We start from the raw sequence: 19336 nt of genomic DNA on the forward strand, positions 1-19336 counted from the left end.
CCCTGGGCACTCCTATTATGGCTGTTGTCTATGCAATTAATGTCACATGCTCCCCAATGTTCACATGTTGATGATTGTGGAACCGTGGCCTGAGCCTGTCACTGCCCTAACCTACCATACTTTACTACCAAAAGCAGTTCTAGTTCAGCCCACACACAAAGTTTATCTGCTCAGCAGCATGTCTGCGCCCTGTAGCACCTTTCTTTCTGATGTCCACCTTCGACTTAGTCTAATAGCAGGAGTATACTGTCACCTTTTAACACTGACAACCTAACAGGACTGTCTGAAACCATTAGCAAAGCTAAACTAGCTATTGTGTTCCAATTTATGGAATAAGTTTTAGCATCATCTGTGGAATATTCCAGGTGAACAGTTTAGAGCAGTGTCTTTTCCCAGCTTTACTCCTTGCTCCTACTTTTTCCCATGATGGATAGTTGCTTTTCAATCCCTTTATGTGGAAATTCTCTGTATTTTTGACACTCGGGAACAGGAGAATGACCTAGTTATTTTCCAAGTGTTAGCAATCTTTACAGTGGTGCATCGTTGTGGACAGACTCTTCCTTGTTCCCAGTGGCTTGTCAATTTCTTTGGCTCCTTATCGGTGGAGGATTCTGTGGAGTGTCTGCATGCCATGCTGTCTGCTAACATCAGACAGAACCTTCAGCTGTGTGTGCAGGTGGCCTCTAAGTACCATGAGCAGCTGGGCACGCAGGCCCTGGTGGAGCTCTTTGAATCCTTCAAGAGTTATGAAGGTAAACCATGCAGCCTCTCGCCAACCCCGCCATGTGACTACACCTCCTTTCTCAGGTGTTGCTGCCTACCTGCCCGCATTAAGACAGCCTTCCTGCAAAGCCAGGCAGGATGCAGCACTGGCTGCCTTGGGTGCTCAGTCAGTGGCAGAATGCTACTGCCATCTCATGTGCACCCTCAGCTTCAGTAACCTTTTTGGTATTTCCAAAGGAAGAAATCAGGTTGGTTGGTGATGGGATGGAGAAGCTTATGGAGCCCGGTGTGTCTACGCAGCACAGTCTGGCAAGAATTCATCTAAAAGCCTGTGCCATGGGTACAGTGAAAGGGCCTGATGTCTGGTCTTCACAGCCCCAGGAGGGAGGCTCTTTGGGCCTCTCCTAAATGAGAGCCCACGATACAGGGTGCATTGCTTTGTGGTGTCTGCTACCCAGTTGATTGCGGGGGCTGACAAGGGAACCTGGTTGTCTTCCTTTCCCCTTCTTGGACATCACACCAAATAAGTGTTCTAGGGCAGTTGGGGTGGGATTGGCTTTGTTAGGGACAGATGGGGGCTGTCTGGCCCACCCAGGATAGAGACTAAGCATTTGTCTAGGCATCCAGCCACTGCCATGTGTCCAGTGAGGTTGGGGCATTGGTGGAGGGTGGGACAGGACCCCTGCCCTCAGGGAACTGGCCTTCTCTTTAGAAGACACCCCTGTAAGAAAGACCATGGCAGATGATTGAGTGGAGCTGGGCTGGGAGAGGGCAGTAGGGTAGGTTGGTGGAGAACCGTTGGCCTAGGGGCTGCCCATTCCCTTCCTAGCATCAGAGTCTCACAGTTACAGTGAAAGACCTCGACAGGGAGGGGCCTTCTCGGATGTGTCCTACCCTGTTGTTACTGGTGCCTCCTGGCTGGCCTCTGTAATGATGAGGAACATCGTTAGCCTCTGTGAATGCTGTCCTCTGGGGCTCACCCTGGGGCTCAGCATGTGGTGCCCATGTCACTGTCAGCTCTGTGTTGAGTCGCAGGCCTCCTCCTGGAGGCCATGGCTTATTTCTCTGTCCCTTGGCATGTCTTTTTAGAGAAGCAGTCCCACAACCCTCTGAGATTACCTCAGTGGGAATTACTCTTGATAACAACTATCTAGATATACCTGGGCCCCCAAAAGGAATTTCACTCGTACCAAATATCTAGTATTTTACATCAAAACATGCCAGGTATACCTGCCAAATATGATGGAAATCTGACTAGCTATTTTTGGGAGCTGCCAAAACAAACAAGTGGCATATTGATTATGAGTTCTGAGTGTGCTGTGGGTCCCTGGAGAGTGGAGCAGGGTCATCGAGGGAAGGTGGGCAGCAGCTACGGAGGAGACAGGCGGGTGTTACAAGGACAAAAATGGAACGGTCTCTTCATAGGCCTCTTCTACTTCCTGGGCTCAATTGTGAACTTCAGCCAAGACCCAGATGTGCATCTGAAATACATTCAGGCTGCCTGTAAGACAGGGCAGATCAAGGAGGTGGAGAGGATATGCCGAGAGAGCAGCTGCTACAACCCAGAGCGTGTGAAGAACTTCCTGAAGGTGTGTTCCAGCGTTGCCTCCTTCCATGAGCTGCCCTTGCTGATGGCAGGTGGGGCAGACCATCCGCAGGACGTCCCAGGGGCGGGAAGCTGGATCTGTCTCGCCAGGGACCCCTTAGTCCCAGGGACAGAGCTCCACTTTATGGCTTAAAGTTCTAAAGTAACCCTTCTATTGTTTTAAGAGCGTGTAAAGCAGCTTGAGGCTGTGTTCTAAGTATCTGGCACGTGAGTGGAGGGAGTTAGTTTATTGCTGCATTGTAATTCATCAACATCCCATTAGTGCCGTTGTCAATTAGGCAGGCAAAGCTGCAGAAACAAGTGGACCACTCAGCACTAGTGTCATAAAGAACAGGAAGCCTACTTCCTTATGTGGCAGTCCTGGGTGGGCTGGGGGTCAGTGGGGTGACTTTCCTTCCCACTGTCCTTCAAGGACCAGGCTCATGACTGCTTTGCCGTGTTCAGCACCTCACCTGGATGTCGTCTTCCCAGTCAGCTAGAAGAAGGGAAGAGCACAGAGGAACCAGCATAGGTGGTTTTTATGGGCGAGGCCTGCAAGTGGCAGATGACACTTGGATTCACGTTCCATTGGAGGAAACGAGGTCATGTGGCCACACTTAAAACTTCAAAATGTGATCTAGGCACGGGACCACACGAGGGGAGGCATGATTGTGGTGGCCTGTGGCTGTCCTACCCAAGTGCCATCATCATCTGGGAATGGTGGCCAGGTGTGTTTCCATGGCCTGCGGCTGCGTGTCTGAAAAGGCAGCCCTTACTGCAGGTGTGCTGTTCTTGAGAATGGCCTGGTTTCTGTTGGGTTTGCACATAATGAGCTGCTTGTCTTAAATCAAAAGATATTTTCATCCAGATTTGGAATGTTAATGCCAAATGTAGCAGTCTTTAACCAAATACTATTATCTTTCTCTCACTTATTTCCCAAAGCAAACGCCATACCACAAAACGACAGCCTATCTAGAGCAGTCTCATTCTGAGTCTCCTGTGTTTCACTCTGCTGCAGAGACAGTGCCATCCCATGTGTGCAATGAGTCTGAGGTCTGGCTGTCTGGTTTCTCCTCTCCCTGACTTCTTCTGTGCATTCTAATCCTCAGGAGGCCAAGCTCACAGACCAGCTTCCCCTCATCATCGTGTGTGATCGTTTTGGCTTTGTCCATGACCTTGTCCTGTATTTATACCGCAACAACCTGCAGAGGTACATTGAGATCTACGTGCAGAAGGTACTGCTGGCTCCCTGGAGTGACATCCAGCTGCCTCTGGGCCCCAGTCAGTGGCAGTCTTCCCCTCAGAGGCTGCCTGTAACACCTGACATTTCAGAGACTATCATTTTGAAGGGTGGTGGGTTCGTGTGCTCAGACTGCCAGAGTAGAAGACCACAGTCCAGGCAGCTGAAACAACACACATTTATTTCTCACAGTTTTGGAAGCTGGAAGTCCATGATCAGGGTGCCAGGAGGGCTGGTTTCTGGTGAAGGCTGTCTCCCAGGCTTGCAGACAGCCTCCTGGCTGTGCCCTCACAGGGCCTTTCCTCTGTGCATGTGCACTCCTGGTGTCTCTTCCTCTTCTTAGAAGGACACTAGTCCCATTACATTAGGGCCCCACCCTTGACATTGATTACCTTGTTAAACATCCTCTTTCCAAACAGAATCCCACTAGGGGTTAGGACATCAGCAGGTGAATTTTGGTGGGACACAGCACAGTGCTAAACAGGAGCCCTTTCAGGGTTTTGCCCAAACTGTCCACATCGTAGGAGGCTTCTAACAATAACTTGTGTCTGCAACACTGAAGTTACTTGACCTTGACTACCCTAGGTCAACCCTAGCCGGACCCCAGCTGTGATTGGAGGGCTGCTTGATGTGGATTGCTCTGAGGAAGTGATTAAACACTTAATCATGGCAGTGAGAGGACAGTTCTCTACTGATGAGTTGGTGGCTGAAGTAGAAAAAAGAAATAGGTAAGGTGTCCTTACTTGGTGTTTTCTCTTACCCCTGGATTCTAGTGTCTGTTGTTTCTGTCTAATTCTCCAGGACTGTCTCTGTAGCTGGTCGTTCATGTACACATCTTAGATGTAGCAATGAGTTACTTGCTATTGGTACTGTGAAGACCTTGGGGGAAAACCTAACAGTAGAAATCAGTTTGGAAACCAGGTCCATATTGGTCCCTAGAGCAACCTGAAGTTAATGGACTCCGAGATTTTTTGTTTCAGGAAACATCTGTCAGAGCCCTGGAGTTGCCCTCAAGACTTCCAATGGTAGCCTTGAGACTTTACAGCACCTTCCTTCTTTCAAAGGCTCAAGCTGCTGCTTCCCTGGCTGGAGTCCCGGATTCAGGAAGGCTGTGAGGAGCCTGCCACTCATAATGCACTGGCTAAAATCTACATCGACAGCAACAACAGCCCCGAGTGCTTCCTGAGAGAGAATGCCTACTATGACAGCAGCGTGGTGGGCCGCTACTGTGAGAAACGAGACCCCCATCTGGCCTGTGTCGCCTATGAGCGGGGGCAGTGTGACCTTGAGCTCCTCAAGGTGGGTAGCAGATGTGCTGAGCTGCCCATGTAACCCTGGCCTCCCAGAGAAGCTTTCAAAGGTGTGCCTGTGGGGAGCTGATCAGGGCTTTCTGTGCACCTGGAGATGGCAGGTCATGAGATTATTTCCTTGTGATCCTCACAGCTTTTGGGAACTTGCTCGTGCGATTTGTACGCGTTGTACCTGCAGACCAGTTGGCCCTGAACCTGACTTATCCCTCTGCTTACAGTCCTTACTGTTGCCTGGTAATTTGAGGGCAGAATTGAACTCCTTGGCCTGACTCATGAGCTCCTCTGTGGACTGCCACCTTCCCCAACTCCCCACCTTGATCAGCCACCCATCTTGCCACCCCACCTGGAGAGGCCTGCAGTTCCCTGGGTGCCTCATGTCCCGAGTGCCCTTGTACTTCATGCCCCCTTTTTGGGGTAACCCTCTACACAAGCCCTTCCCCATCATCTGACCGATGACCTCTTGCTGGCCCCTCCTTGAGACATCTGCCCAGGTCTTTTGCCTGCGTCTGCCCAGGCTTGAATTCACATATAATTACATGTTTAGGTTGAATTGTATGAACTGTTCCTACCTAATCATTTGATCTAAAAATCCAGACATGAACAGGGCACCTATGAGGTTGGTGCCACACCAGCCTGCTCGTGCTTTTCCCGTGATACACAGGCAGACTGCGCTGCATCTGCAAACGTGTGCACACCGCTCAGCCTTGTGCCTGGCATCTGGCACTCAACAGATCCGATCCTCACCAGGATTTAGCAAGTGCTGCACACGCTAGAACATTCCAGTGGACTGTTGGTGTTTTGGAGATCTGTTATAACATTCAGAAAAAGGTCTCCAGATCTGCCAGTGAAAGCACAGTTTACAGTTTTTAGGTCTTGAAACATTGCAGTGTTTGTGCTGTTTTATGCCAGTTCTAGGCTGTTCTGATAACATTTTACAGATGGTTTAAAGCTAGCTACATATGAGTACTTAAATTTAACTAAATTAAAAATTACCAGTTTAGTTCCTGTCACGCACCACATTTCAAGGGCTCAGTAGCCTCCTATGGCTAGTGGCTGTATCAGACAGAATGGGAGACAGAGCATGTCCCTGAATGCAGGAAGTCCTACTGGCCAGAGATGTGGCACATCCCCAGGAGTTGTTGTAAACTTGGAAAGGGCATTTTGAGGTAGTTCGAGTCCATTGTTAACCCTGTAGGATGCTGCTCATCCCATATCAAAGCATAGCATCTTGCCTGGGCCCTGACTGTTCACCAAACCAGTATCAGGCGCACAGGGAATGAATTGGGGTGTCCTCCCAAGCAGCTTCCGCTGGTTGGCTGCTGTGTTACACACACGAGTGTGCTCATTTCAGGTGTGCAATGAGAATTCTCTGTTCAAAAGCGAGGCCCGCTACCTGGTACGCAGAAAGGATCCGGAGCTCTGGGCTTACGTCCTTGAGGAGACCAACCCATCTAGGAGACAGCTAATTGACCAGGTGAGGCACAGAGTTGGGTATGTCTGCGCACCTGCATTTTGCCGTCTAATCATCGTTGTGGCTCAAGTGACTGGTTTTATTTTTAATTTAAAACATCTTGGCCGAGTGCAGTGGCTCACACCTGTAATCCCAGCAATTTGGGAGGCGGAGGTGGGTGGATCTCTTGAGATCTCAGGAGTTCAAGACCAGCCTGGTCAACATGGTGAAACCCCATCTCTACTAAAAATACAAAAATTAGCCAGGCATGGTGGCACACGCCTGTAATCCCAGCTACTCGGGAGGCTGAGACAGGAGAATCGCTTGAACCCAGGAGATGGAGATTGCAGTGAGCCAACATCGTGCCACTGCACTCCAGCCTGGGTGACAGAGAGAAACTCCGTCTCAGAAAAATAAATAAATAGGCCAGGTGTGGTGGTTTACACCTGTAATCCTAGCACTTTGGGAGGCCGAGGTGGGTGGATCACTTGAGGTCAGGAGTTCAAGACCAGCCTGGCCAACATAGTGAAACCCCATCTCTACTAAAAATACAAAAACACACTGTGTGGCGCATGCCTGTAATCCCAGCTACTCAGGAGGCTGAGGCAGGACAATCGCTTGAACCCAGGAGGTGAAGGTTTCAGGAAGCCGAGAACGCACGCCACTGCAACTGGGTGAGACTCTATCTCAAAAAAAATAAAATAAATAAATAAATAAATAAAACATCTTAGCCCTTATGAACCTTCTCCCCTGCAGAAATAGCTTGCCTAAAAATAGCTTGATTCCACAGGGTGAGCTGACTTGGAACTGTTTACTGGCCAAGGGCATAGAGTTGGCCCTTGGATCCAAAGCAGGGATATGCAGCCCAGGAAGAGAGTACCTGGTGGCACGCCTGCATGCTGGGCCCAGCTCAGCCCCCGTGGACAGAGGTGAAGTAGCTTTCAAGGTTGTCTCAGCTGACTTCCCTTTGTTGAGGAACTCTTTATGCCCCTGTGACAATCCAGCACCTCCTTGGAGACAGGGCAGGGTGCTGGGGCCAGGGGTCATTATTGGGTGTGGCCTGGCAGGTGGGAGTCCGCCTCGGCCTCTGGGAGGGCTTCCCACAGCCCTATGGAAGAGCCTCCCCTCCAGTCACAGCCTCACAGACATTCGCAGATAGTGCCTCTGCTGCCCTCAGCACTGTCCCTAGGTGCTGGGCAGACTGTTTAGGGGCGGGGCAAGACCAATGTTGGAACAAAACCCTCGTCCAACAAGTGGCTTCAGCCCTGAGAATAGGAAACTCCCACCTCCCTCGTACACATTGCCAACCTGCTGGACCGGTGCTTTCGAAAGGCTTGAGAGCTGGATTTGACCTTTATCTCTACTGAATTTTATCCTCTCGTTTTCTCTCCACTGTTTCCTCAAGCCTGTGCCACTACTTTTTTAAATAAACTTTTTATTTTGAAATACTTTGAGATTTATGGAAGGTCATGTTTTGAATCTCTGTTTCAACTTTGGACTTACCATCCAAATCTAATAAAAATATTAAACACCACAATATTCTACTAGGGATCTACATCCAGGTTCCCAGACATCAGACATTTCTCCAGGTATAGTCCAGCCACCTGGTACACTTTGAAGGTGACTTCATGTTGGCACTGGGGAAGGGTCACTTTAACACTGCACCATACCAGAGCCAGCGGGGACCTCTTGTCTTCCTGTTTCTGGGTAGAGCTGCTGGTCTTTCATTATCTCTGCTGTAATTGGATATCTGTAGCCACCTCCTGGTGGGAAATTCAACTGCAATGCTCCCAATCCAGAGCACATAATAACAGAGGGAGGCTGCTTTTAGTGTCTGGAGTGGAACTTCATTATGAAAAGTTTACTGAGAGCAGTGTCCTGAGGCAACCTTAGGTGGGGCATCCTGTATTGACTCAAACAGATAGTAGAAATTTATTTTTGCCCTTAAAACAACCTGTGTGTATTTACTTAAGTTGCTCCAAGGTTTTCCTTCTTTCTATTTTTTTTTTTTGAGACGGAGTTTTGCTCTTCACCAGGCTGGAGTGCAATGGTGTGATCTCAGCTCACTGCAACCTCTGCCTCCTAGGTTCAAGTGATTCTCCTGCCTCAGCCTCCTGAGTAGCTGGGATTACAGGCGCCTGCCACCACGCCCAGCTAATTTTTGTATTTTTAGTAGAGATGGGGTTTCACCATGTTGGCCAGGCTGGTCTCGAACTCTTTTTTTTTTTTTTTTTTTTTTTGAGACAGAGTCTCGCTCTGTTGCCCAGGCTGGAGTGCAGTGGTGCAGTCTTGGCTCACTGCAAGCTCTGCCACCCGGGTTGACGCCATTCTCCCGCCTCAGCCTCCTGAGTAGCTGGGACTACAGGTGCCCACCACCACACCCGGCTAATTTTTTGTATTTTTAGTAGAGCTGGGGTTTCACTGTGTTAGCCAGGATGGTCTCGATCTCCTGACCTCGTGATCCGCCCGTCTTGGCCTCCCAAAGTGCTGGGATTACAGGCCTGAGCCACTGAGGCTGGCCTCCAAGGTTTTCAAGAATTGACAGTTAGATGTCACTGTAGGAAGTGTACCTTCTCCTTTGGATGGACTTGTGCTGTGTCCTGGTGCCCCTTTCCTTCAGGCATACCCTTTTGGTTCCTCAGCTGCTGGGAGAGCTCCTGTTCTCAAACTCTTCAGCCTCCTTGTTGTGGTTATTACAAACTCCACAGAGGTAGAACTTTTGCATCTTATGGTACCAGTGAGTTCACAAAGACTAGCAGAAAGGTGGACTGGACTGATCTTGACCCTAGGTTCCTTTAAGGCCCCTCAAGATTGCTAGGTGAAAATTCATGGTCAGAGGGCTGTGTTAGCCATGAAAGACCTTCCAGAGCTGTCTCTTCCCTCTCGTTGATACACGGCTGTTGCCCACCCCTGAGGAGAACCAGAAACTTGGCCAAAATATTAGATCCTCGAAGTTCACTGAAGGTGCCTGGTCCAAAGTGCAAAAAGAACAGTGCTGGCATTCCAAACTGCTGTCGCACGGGAAATGTACTTTTTGGAAAACTGTCTTTCCACCCTATTTGTAAGTGTTTTTGTATGTGAGACACCTATAATTGGAGGAAGGGTGGCACAGCTGGTCTTCTGTTGGTCTTTCCCTTCAGATTGTGGTTCTGAGTGGCATCCGGTGTGAAGGCACGTGGCTCCGCAGCTCTGGCTGTGGACTGTGCCACAGCAGTGGCAGCGCTCTCTGCTAATAAGAGGCTGCTGGAAGCCCCTGCAGTGTCTTCATTAGAGAAGTGGAGCCATATTTGCTATTAGTGGCTTTAAGAGACAAATCTAAAAGGAGACATTCATTTCAAAATGCCTAGTGCACTGGTCATTGGAGCAGAGTAAGAGTCTGTAGCACATTTGATATGAGAGAAAAACTAATTGTCAAAATAGAGCAAACTGAGAATTTCCTGAAATTAACTTTGAAAACCCTTCCTTTGTTACATTAAGAAGTCTCCCATTTTCTCTGTGTCTGTTCCAGACCACCTTGGAGGCATCCTTCCCTTCTGTTTAGCTTCAAAGATACAGTCTTGAATTGACTTTAATCAAGTTCTTTCAAATGCTTTTTAAAACCAGGTGGTACAGACAGCATTGTCAGAAACACGAGATCCTGAAGAGATTTCGGTCACTGTCAAAGCCTTTATGACAGCCGACCTGCCTAATGAACTGATTGAACTGCTGGAGAAGATAGTTCTGGATAACTCTGTCTTCAGCGAGCACAGGTGAGGCTATGCCGGGGGTAGCTGTGGACACAGGCAGATTCAAACATCTGCTTGATACTCATTTTCTGTTACAATCTCGTACTGCTTCACCCATCCAGCCTGCCCATTGGCTGCTCCCCAGACATGCCAATCTTCTTACCACCTCCTCTATCTCAATCTAGCCCTTGCCTTATTAGCTCCTGCCTGTCTCAGAGCCCAGCCTCAGTTTCACATTTTTCCAGGAGCCTGCGCTCCTCTTACTGCTGTGGCCCACACTGTCCTTTAACACAATGCTCAGAGAAGGGGAGCTGGCATTTTATGAAGGCCTCGTGTGGCCTAAGGATGTGTTGAACTCTTCAAATCATGATGAACAAAGCTTGGAGAAAGGTGGCAGGAGAACCAGATCTGGGTATGTATCAGGGAAGACTTGCCAGAAGTATACTGTAGAAGCCAGATGAGCAGGAGCTGTGGCAGGGGCAGCACAGGCCCGGCATCGTAGAGGTGGGAGTCCGTGCTTCCGCATGGCCCGGCACCGTAGGGGTGGGAGTCCGTGCTTCCGCATGGCCCGGCACCGTAGGGGTGGGAGTCCGTGCTTCCGCATGGCCCGGCACCGTAGGGGTGGGAGTCCGTGCTTCCGCATGGCCCGGCACCGTAGGGGTGGGAGTCCGTGCTTCCGCATGGCCCGGCACCGTAGGGGTGGGAGTCCGTGCTTCCGCATGGCCCGGCACCGTAGGGGTGGGAGTCCGTGCTTCCGCATGGCCCGGCACCGTAGGGGTGGGAGTCCGTGCTTCCGCATGGCCCGGCACCGTAGGGGTGGGAGTCCGTGCTTCCGCATGGCCCGGCACCGTAGGGGTGGGAGTGCATGCTGCTTTTGCATGGGCAGGCACCATAGAGGCAAGAGTGTGTGCTTCCGTATGGGCCAGCCACCTAGGGCTCCTCTCCACTTCAAAATTCACCATGGGAGAGTCTGTGTCAGATTTTAATCAGCTCACATCATAAGTGCAGCTGTAAAGATTTAATTATGAGATTTATTTTGTAGGCCAGAAAGGCTATCAAGGGCTGTAGTATTATAGAGAGGAATTTGTGTGTTTTTAAACTTGGAGATGCTATATGGTAATGGTTTATGGAATGTGAAATTATATTTTAATGGAATCATAAACCCTGACTAATGACAGGATGCCAGGATTAAGGTGCCTGAGGTGGCTAGGATATTCTGTCTTGCTGTCTGATGAACCTCCTTTGATAGTTGTTAGTTTGTGGGTACTTCCAGGCACTTACAGGTGGCTGTAGCTCCGCTGTCTTCTTAAACGCTTCTGAAACATGCAGGTAACCTCAAGTTTGTGCTCTTCTTTCTGTGATGATTTCACCATGCAGTTTTATATGTAGGTAAAAATAGCCTTGGCTGGGCGTAGTGGCTCATGCCTGTAATCCCAGCACTTTGGGAGGCCAGGAGTTTGAGACCAGCTTGGCCAGCATGGGTGAAACCCTGTCTCTACTAAAAATAAAAATTTAGCCCAGCATGATGGCAGGTGCCTGTAATCCCAGCTACTCGGGAGGCTGAGGCAGGAGAATTGCTTGAGCCTGGGAGGTGGAGGTTGCAGTGAGCCGAGATGGCACCACTATACTCTAGCCTGGGCGACAGAGCAAGACTCCGTCTCAAAAAAAAAAAAAAAAAAGCAAAGTATATTATTTTTAGAGTATATACTTGGAAGAATATATTTATGACCTAATAAATTCTTAAGCCAGTCACAGAAACCATAAATAAACCTTTAGTGAAAAACCAATAAGACTGTATTAAACTTAAGCACTTTATCATAAAGAAGATGGACAAATGAGAAGCTACAAATGGGGAGAAGATATTTGCAACACAACCAACAAAAAATTAGTAGGGAAAAGTTGTAATAAAAGAAAAACACAAGCAACCCAATGAGAAACCAAGCAGAGCGCTGGAGCAGGCCCTCCGGTCAGAGGAAGGGCGGCTTGTGAACCTAAGGCAAGAATTCAGCCTCATCAGCCACCAAGGAGGCACAGAGTGAGGCCACAGTGCATCATCCGATGCTTTGTTACTCCTGCCAGAGCAGCAGGAACCCCACTCTCCTAATCAGTGCTGATGAGGATGTTGGGCAGCTGGACCTCTTATGTGCCCCTGCTGGGAATACGCGTTACATTTGGAAACAGTTTGGTGAAAAAAGACGCACACAGCCAGCAATTTCCTCTCTTCCTTATGAGCCCTAAAGGAACTCAGCTCATTTGTATGAGATGTGCAGGCATACTCAAGGCAAAGCTCTAAGAGCGATCCAGATAACCATCAATAAGTAGGTTGTAGTACAGTCATACAGTGAAACACCAGATAGCAGTAGAAATGAACACTGTACAGCTGCATGGATGACTCTTAGCACCTAACTTTAAAATTCTTTTTTATAAAACCACCATACAGTAAAAATGACCTTCTGGAAGGGGATGGGGAAAGCAGTGCTAGGAATTTTAACACAAGTGTAGATCTGTAGAATCACCACAGTCGGGATACAAACCATTCCATCACCCTTTAACACTCCCTTGTGCTAGCTACCGTGTATATTATACATTCCCCCAAACCTCAACCCCCAACCCTGGCTACCACCCGCCACACTAGTTTTGCATTTTCAAGAATGTCATGTAAATGGAATCACGTGGTATAAGACTCCTTTGTGACAGGCTTCTTTCACCCAGCGTGATGATGCCTTTGAGATTCATCCAAGTTGGTAAGTGCATCGCATCAGCCTTACATTCTTTTTTGTCACTGAATGATATTCTGTTGTACGAATGTACCACAGTATCTCTTCACCCATCAAAGTACGTTTGGGTGGTTTTCAGTTTGAGGTGATTATGAATACATCTGCTGTGAACATGTGTGTCCAGATTTTTGTTTAAACATACCCAATCACATGGTATATGTACTGTTTAAGAGACTGCCTCACTATTGTTTTCCAGAATGGCTGTGTCATTTTGCATTCCCACCAGCAATATGTGAGAGTTCCAGTCACTCTTCATCTTTAGCAGCACTTGGTATATTGGTATTTTTTATCTTAGCCAGTCTCATAAATGTATAGCAGTATGCCATTGTGGTTTCAATTTGCATTGCCCTAGTGGCTAATGATGATGAACAACTTTTTATGTGCTCAGTTACCATCCGTAGATCCTCTTTGGTGAAGTGTCTCTTGAAATCTGTTGCCTGTTTTTTAATTGGGTTGTTTGGTTTTTTGTTGAGTTTTCAGAGTTCTTTGTATATTCTGGGTACAAGTCCTTTGTTGGATATGTGATTTCCATATATTTTCTCATTCTGTAGATTTTCTTTTATTTTCTTAATAGTGTCATTAACAGAACAAAAGTTATAATTTTGATAAAGTCCAATTCATAAACTTTTATGGACTGTGCTTTGGTGTTAAATCAAGAACTCTGTTAATACTCCTAGGTCACAGAGATTTTCTGTTATTTCCTTCTAAAAGTTTCATATTTTTTTCATTTTATATTTAGATTCATTATCCAATCAAGTGTGAAGTTTACGGTGAGGTTCAGCTTTTTGCATATGTATGTCCAGTTTATTCCAGCATTATTTGTTAAACATACTCTTTCTCCATGGAATTACTTTTGCATCTCTGTCAAAAATCAATTGGCCAGATAGTGTAATCCTTCCACCTTTGTTCCTTTTTTCTTTCTTTCTTTCTTTCTTTTTTTAAAATAGGGTCTCCCTCTGTCACCCAGGCTGGAGTGCTGTGGCATGAACACGGCTCACTGCAGCCCCAACCTCCTAGGCTGAAGCAGTCCTCCCATCTCAGCCTCCTGAGTAGCTGCAGGTGTGCACCACCAGGCCTGGCTAATTCTTTTTTTTTTTTTTGGTAGACACAGGGTCTTGCTGTATTGCCCAGGCTAGTCTCAAACCCTTAGGCTCAAGCACTCCTCCCACCTTGGCCTGCCAAAGTGCTGGGATTACAGGTGTCAGCCACTATGCCTGGGCGCAACTTTATTCTTTTTCAAAATTGCTTTAGCTATTGTAGTTCCTTTGCCTATCTATATAAATTTCAGAATTAGCTTGTCTATATGTACAAGAAAATCCGCTGGAACTGGAACTGCATGAAATCTATGGACCAATTTAGGGAGAATTGATACCTTTACTATGTTGATTCTATGAAAGTGATATGTCTCTCCATTTATTTAGATCTTTGATTTCTTTCATCAGCAGTTTATAGTTTTTGGCATATAGGTCATATGTAGATTTTATTAGATTTATACTTTTTCATATTTTTGGAAGTATTTGAAATAGATTTTTTGTTTACAGTTCATTGAAAAACATTGTCAGTATATAGAAATACAGTTGATTTTTGTATATTGACCTTTTATTCTACAACCTTGCTAAACTCATTTATTAGTTTTTTTTGTTGTTGTAGATTTCTTCAGTTTTTTTAATCAATCCTGTTGGCTGCAAATTGGGACAGTTTTTTTTGTTTGTTTGTTTGTTTGTTTTTTTGAGACGAAGTCTCGCTCTGTCGCCCAGGCTGGAGTGCAGTGGCGCAATCTTGGCTCACTGCAACCTCTGCCTCCTGGGTTCATGCCATTCTCCTGCCTCAGCCTCCCCAGTAGCTGGGACTACAGGCACCTGCCACCACGCCCAGCTAATTTTTTACATTTTTAGTAGAGACGGGGTTTCACCGTGTTAGCCAGGATGGTCTTGATCTCCTGACCTCGTGATCCGCCCGCCTCAACCTCCCAAAGTGCTGGGATTATAGGCGTGAGCCACTGGGGACAGTTTTGTTTCTTCCTAATCTAGTGCTGCCTGTGCTTTCTTTGCGATTCATTATAGAAAAGAAACTTTTTGTTTCTTTTGTTGCCTAAATGCCTTAACCAGAACCTCCAGCACAAATAGAAGTGTGGAGAGTGGACATCCCTGCCTTGTTCCTGATCCTCCGGGAAAGTGTCCAGACTCTGTTACTTATGATGTTAGCAGTGGGCTTTTTGTAGATGTACTTTCTCAGATTGAGGAAGTTTCCTTCTATTTCTAGTTGAGAGTTTTTCTCATTAATAGGTGTTAGATTTTGTCAGATGCTTTTTCTGAATCATTTGATAATGATGTAGTATTTGTTTTTTAGATTCTTGATATGTGGTGTGTTACACTGATTTTTTTCCCACAGTTTTGAACTGTATAAAAGTTTTGCAAGAATGCGTCTATTGTAATGAAAGCAAAGGAAAGTTCAAGAAATGCAAAGTGACCTGGTGTGGTGGCTCACACCTGTAATCCCAGCACTTTGTGGGGGCAAAGTGGGAGGATCACTTGAGGCCAGGAGTTTGAGACCAGCTGGGCAACACAGCAAGACCCCGTCTCAAAATTTGTTAAAAGTTAAAAAAAAATGCAAAGCTGCCTATATTGCTTAGAAATACAGTAGATGTGATAAAGCTATAATGAATCGCAAAGAAAGCACAGGTAGGAAAATAGGTACCTCTACAGCAGGATCCAGAGGCTGGGCTCTAAAAAGCCACAGCAAGCCCTCCCAGTGATTTGATTGGCACATTCTGATTCTCTTACCTGTGCTTTCCCAAGACTTTGCTATACGGTTTCTTTTTAGATCCCAAATACTTCACAAATACTCTGTTGTATTTACTTATCAGTTATGTATGTGTGTATTAATTACTTTTTTTAAAAAACTGGGGGTCTGGGGATGCCTGACCTGCCAAAAATGGTTTGTGCAGCCTTCGTTCCTGGGATGCCGTGCTGACCACCCTCTCTCCTCAGGAATCTACAGAATCTGTTGATCCTGACTGCCATCAAGGCAGACTGCACACGGGTCATGGAGTACATCAGCCGCCTGGACAACTATGACGCACTGGACATCGCGAGCATCGCTGTCAGCAGCACGCTGTATGAGGAGGCCTTCACTGTCTTCCACAAGTTTGATATGAATGCCTCAGCAATCCAGGTGGGCTGCTGAATGCAAGCATGTTGGACGTAGCACCTCCTGCCACATCATGAGTGCGCCCTGCAAGCCCTTGTCCTCTCCAGGGGTGTCAGACCCTCTGGTTGTCCAGTGCATCTCTTCGTGCTCTTCTCTGCTCCTCACCAGCAACCCATCTTCCCAGCCCGCTGGCCCCTTGTCTTGACCTTCTCTGCGGGTGCTCCTTCCATTGGCTGTTAGTCTGACCCTTCCCTATCATTCCCCAGCACTCCCTTGGACTTGGGTACCTGACCCAGTGTCATCGGTCAGCCCTGGTGACACAAACATTTGATTTTCAGAGGCACTCACATCTTACCCTTAGTGACAACCATTCCAGCCCTCTGCACCATACTACTCACCCCCTATACTCCCCATTCCCCCATCTCCTCAGCAGGAGCTTTTCAGGATCCAAGGTCAGGTTCCCAGAGCAGGCCCTCCAGCCCTCCCTGCCTGCTCCTCTGCCTCCCCAAGAACTCTTCTTCTTTAAACTGCATCCCTTTCTTTCCAGTCTATGAGCCTTTTCTGGTTTTATTTCCAAATCAGTTGTAAACCATAGGACATCTCACCTGAACTGCTGTCCTACCAATTATCTTTATGTCCTTGCCTCCTCCTTTACCTTATTTCTATACCTGCTGTGAAACCCCCAATCCAGGAGCCCTTCTTTTGTGCCCCCTCGTGGGCTCTGGCCTTGCTTTGAGACAGACCAGCTCGTCATATTGGGGGCAGCTGATGCTGCCACCACCTCCACTACTATATAGTGGTGGCCCTCACTGTCACGCAATCTGCCAGGCTGCTCAGCAAGCCTGTTTCTGCCTGGTGAGCAATCTTATTCCCCACAGCAATTCTTATGAACTCTTTTACAGTTTCTATGCTCTGTTGCACTGTCTTTCCTCCCAAGGTCAGGAGCAAGTCCCATGTCCTCCCCCCGGCCCAGAAAGCTTAACCTGGCTACCTCCATCTCTGTGCCTCTTTGTTGGAGTGTCTCTTCTTTGTTCAGCATCCCCTTTCTCATGTAATAGCTCTTGTCTCTTCCCTCAACCTGTCCATCTGAGAAATACTTAGTACCTGATTGCTTCTGACTGAATTGAAATGGCCATACAGCTTTAGGCAGAACAGAGAACCAAACAAAAATGTGTCTGTTTTTTGGAGCTGACTAGGTGTTGCAGAGAATGGAAGTCCTCTCATAACCCCTAGGTCCTGATCGAGCACATTGGAAACCTGGACCGGGCATATGAGTTTGCGGAGAGATGCAATGAGCCTGCTGTGTGGAGTCAGCTGGCCCAAGTCCAGCTCCAGAAAGATTTGGTGAAGGAAGCCATCGACTCCTATGTCAGAGGGGACGACCCTTCCTCTTACCTGGAAGTTGTTCAGGCAGCCAGCAGGAGCAGTAAGTGAATCCCCTCTCCCTACGGCTCTGCATCTCACTGATGCAAAACCTGGCTGAAGCAAGAAGTTGAAGAGATTCTCACAAATCTCTACGTATGATGTATCCAGAGATATCAGAGGGCACATCTACATGAAAGTTTCCCACAAGAGTCTGAGATAAACATTATTCTGTTATTGACACTGGCTCTTTAGTTGATTATTGCCCTCCTTTACAAGATGAGGTTATTTAAGCACACTAGATATCTCAATATCGCCACTGTAGTAATTTTAAAGTCAGTGACAGGCCCACAATTCCCAGGGATCTTCTGGTGTTTCAAATTGACTGTGGCACCGACCTCTCTGATGCCCAGAACAAGCATTCTGTCTCCTGGCAAAGTCTTTTCTAAGGGAGGTGGCCTGAGTGTGGCTCTGCCCCTCCCCTCCTCTCTTCTGAGCTACGGATCTGCTTAGCGAGCATAATCAAGACCTCCTAGACATTATCTGGAGTCTGAGTTCCCAGTGAGACATAACGGGAGGGTAAATGTGTCTGGCTGAGGACAGAATGGGAGGAATTGAGCCCTTGTTTAAAACTATCAGCTCTGGGTTAACCTATCTTTGTTTTCTGTCTTTAGACAACTGGGAGGATCTAGTTAAATTTCTGCAGATGGCCAGGAAAAAGGGCCGTGAGTCCTATATAGAGACTGAACTTATTTTTGCCTTGGCTAAAACCAGCCGTCTTTCTGAGCTAGAAGATTTTATTAATGGACCCAACAATGCCCACATCCAGCAGGTAGGCCATGCCCCCTGGGGGCTGTGCACTGCCAGTCAGATTTAGGTCCAGGGACGTTCCTCAGAGCAGCAGTCCCAAGCAGTTTTGGCACCAGGGACTGGTTTCGTCAAAGACAGTTTTTCCACAGACAGGTCGGGGGTGGTTTGGGGATGATTGAAGTGCATTACATTTATTGTCCACTTTATTTCTACTGTTATCATATTGTAATATATAATGAAATAATTCTACAACTAACCATAATGTAGACTCAGTGGGAGCCCTGAGTTTATTTTCCTGCAACTAGGTGGTCCCATCTGGGGATGATGGAGACAGTGACAGATCAGCAGGCATTAGGTTTTCATAAGAAGCACGCAACGTAGATCCCTTGCATGTGCTGTTCACAATAGGGTTTGTGTTCTGTGACAATCTAATGCCGCTGCTGATCTAACAGGAGGCGGAGCTCAGGCGGTAATGCAAGCAATGAGGAGCAGCTGTAAATACAGATGAAGCTTCACTCGCTTGCCCGCTGCTCACCTCCTGCTATGGGGCCTGATTCCTAACAGGCCACAGACCAGCAGCGGTCCGTGGCGTGGGGGTTGGGGACCGCTGCCTTAGTGTGATGCAGATAAAGATCGTGAGAAGCAAGCCACACGAGGAAGTAAGTAACCTGTTGCTATTATTGGTATGGAAATTGAGACCCATGGAATTTTGACATGCCCTTGGCTATACACATCAGAATAATTCTCCTAGAAGAGATGTGAAGACTTACATCCAGGTGTTCTGTTTACTACAAGAAAACAAAATTAATTGAGTCAGAGTTAATAATCTGGATGCATAAAATATATATTGAAAATTAATAGGCCGGGCATGGTGGCTCATGCCTGTAATCCCAGCACTTTGGGAGGATGAGGCGGGTGGATCACCTGAGGTCAGGAATTTGCGACCAACCTGGTCAACATGGCAAAACCCGTCTCTACTAAAAATACCAAAATTATCCAGGCCTGGTGGCACATGCCTGTAGTCCCAGCTACTTAGAAGGCTGAGGCAGGAGAATCGCTTGAATCCGGGAGGTGGAGGTTGCAGTGAGCCGAGATAGCACCACTACACTCCAGCCTGGGTGACAGAGTGAGACTCCGTCTCAAAAAAAAAAAAAAAAAAAAAAAATTAGTAGCTTATATCACCAAAAATCAGATAACATAATGG

At 47.4% G+C, this 19336-nt stretch overlaps 1 protein-coding gene across 4 annotated transcripts in view; it reads left to right on the forward strand.

Annotated features, from left to right (window-relative positions):
* The window catches only part of CLTCL1 (clathrin heavy chain like 1), a 112394-nt gene that overhangs the window by 65403 nt on the left and 27655 nt on the right, over positions 1–19336 (forward strand). For all 4 annotated transcript variants that reach the window (XM_054469258.2, XM_054469260.2, XM_054469259.2 and 1 more), the window contains exons 13-22: positions 572–752; positions 2149–2312; positions 3418–3543; positions 4134–4276; positions 4613–4847; positions 6210–6332; positions 9912–10057; positions 15801–15984; positions 17194–17386; positions 17997–18154. In XM_054469258.2, the coding sequence (XP_054325233.2) occupies positions 572–752; positions 2149–2312; positions 3418–3543; positions 4134–4276; positions 4613–4847; positions 6210–6332; positions 9912–10057; positions 15801–15984; positions 17194–17386; positions 17997–18154 (1653 nt within the window). The remainder of the gene's footprint in view (positions 1–571; positions 753–2148; positions 2313–3417; positions 3544–4133; positions 4277–4612; positions 4848–6209; positions 6333–9911; positions 10058–15800; positions 15985–17193; positions 17387–17996; positions 18155–19336) is intronic.

Source organism: Pongo pygmaeus, chromosome 23, assembly GCF_028885625.2.
Source record: "Pongo pygmaeus isolate AG05252 chromosome 23, NHGRI_mPonPyg2-v2.0_pri, whole genome shotgun sequence".
NCBI classification, from domain to species: Eukaryota; Metazoa; Chordata; class Mammalia; order Primates; family Hominidae; genus Pongo; species Pongo pygmaeus.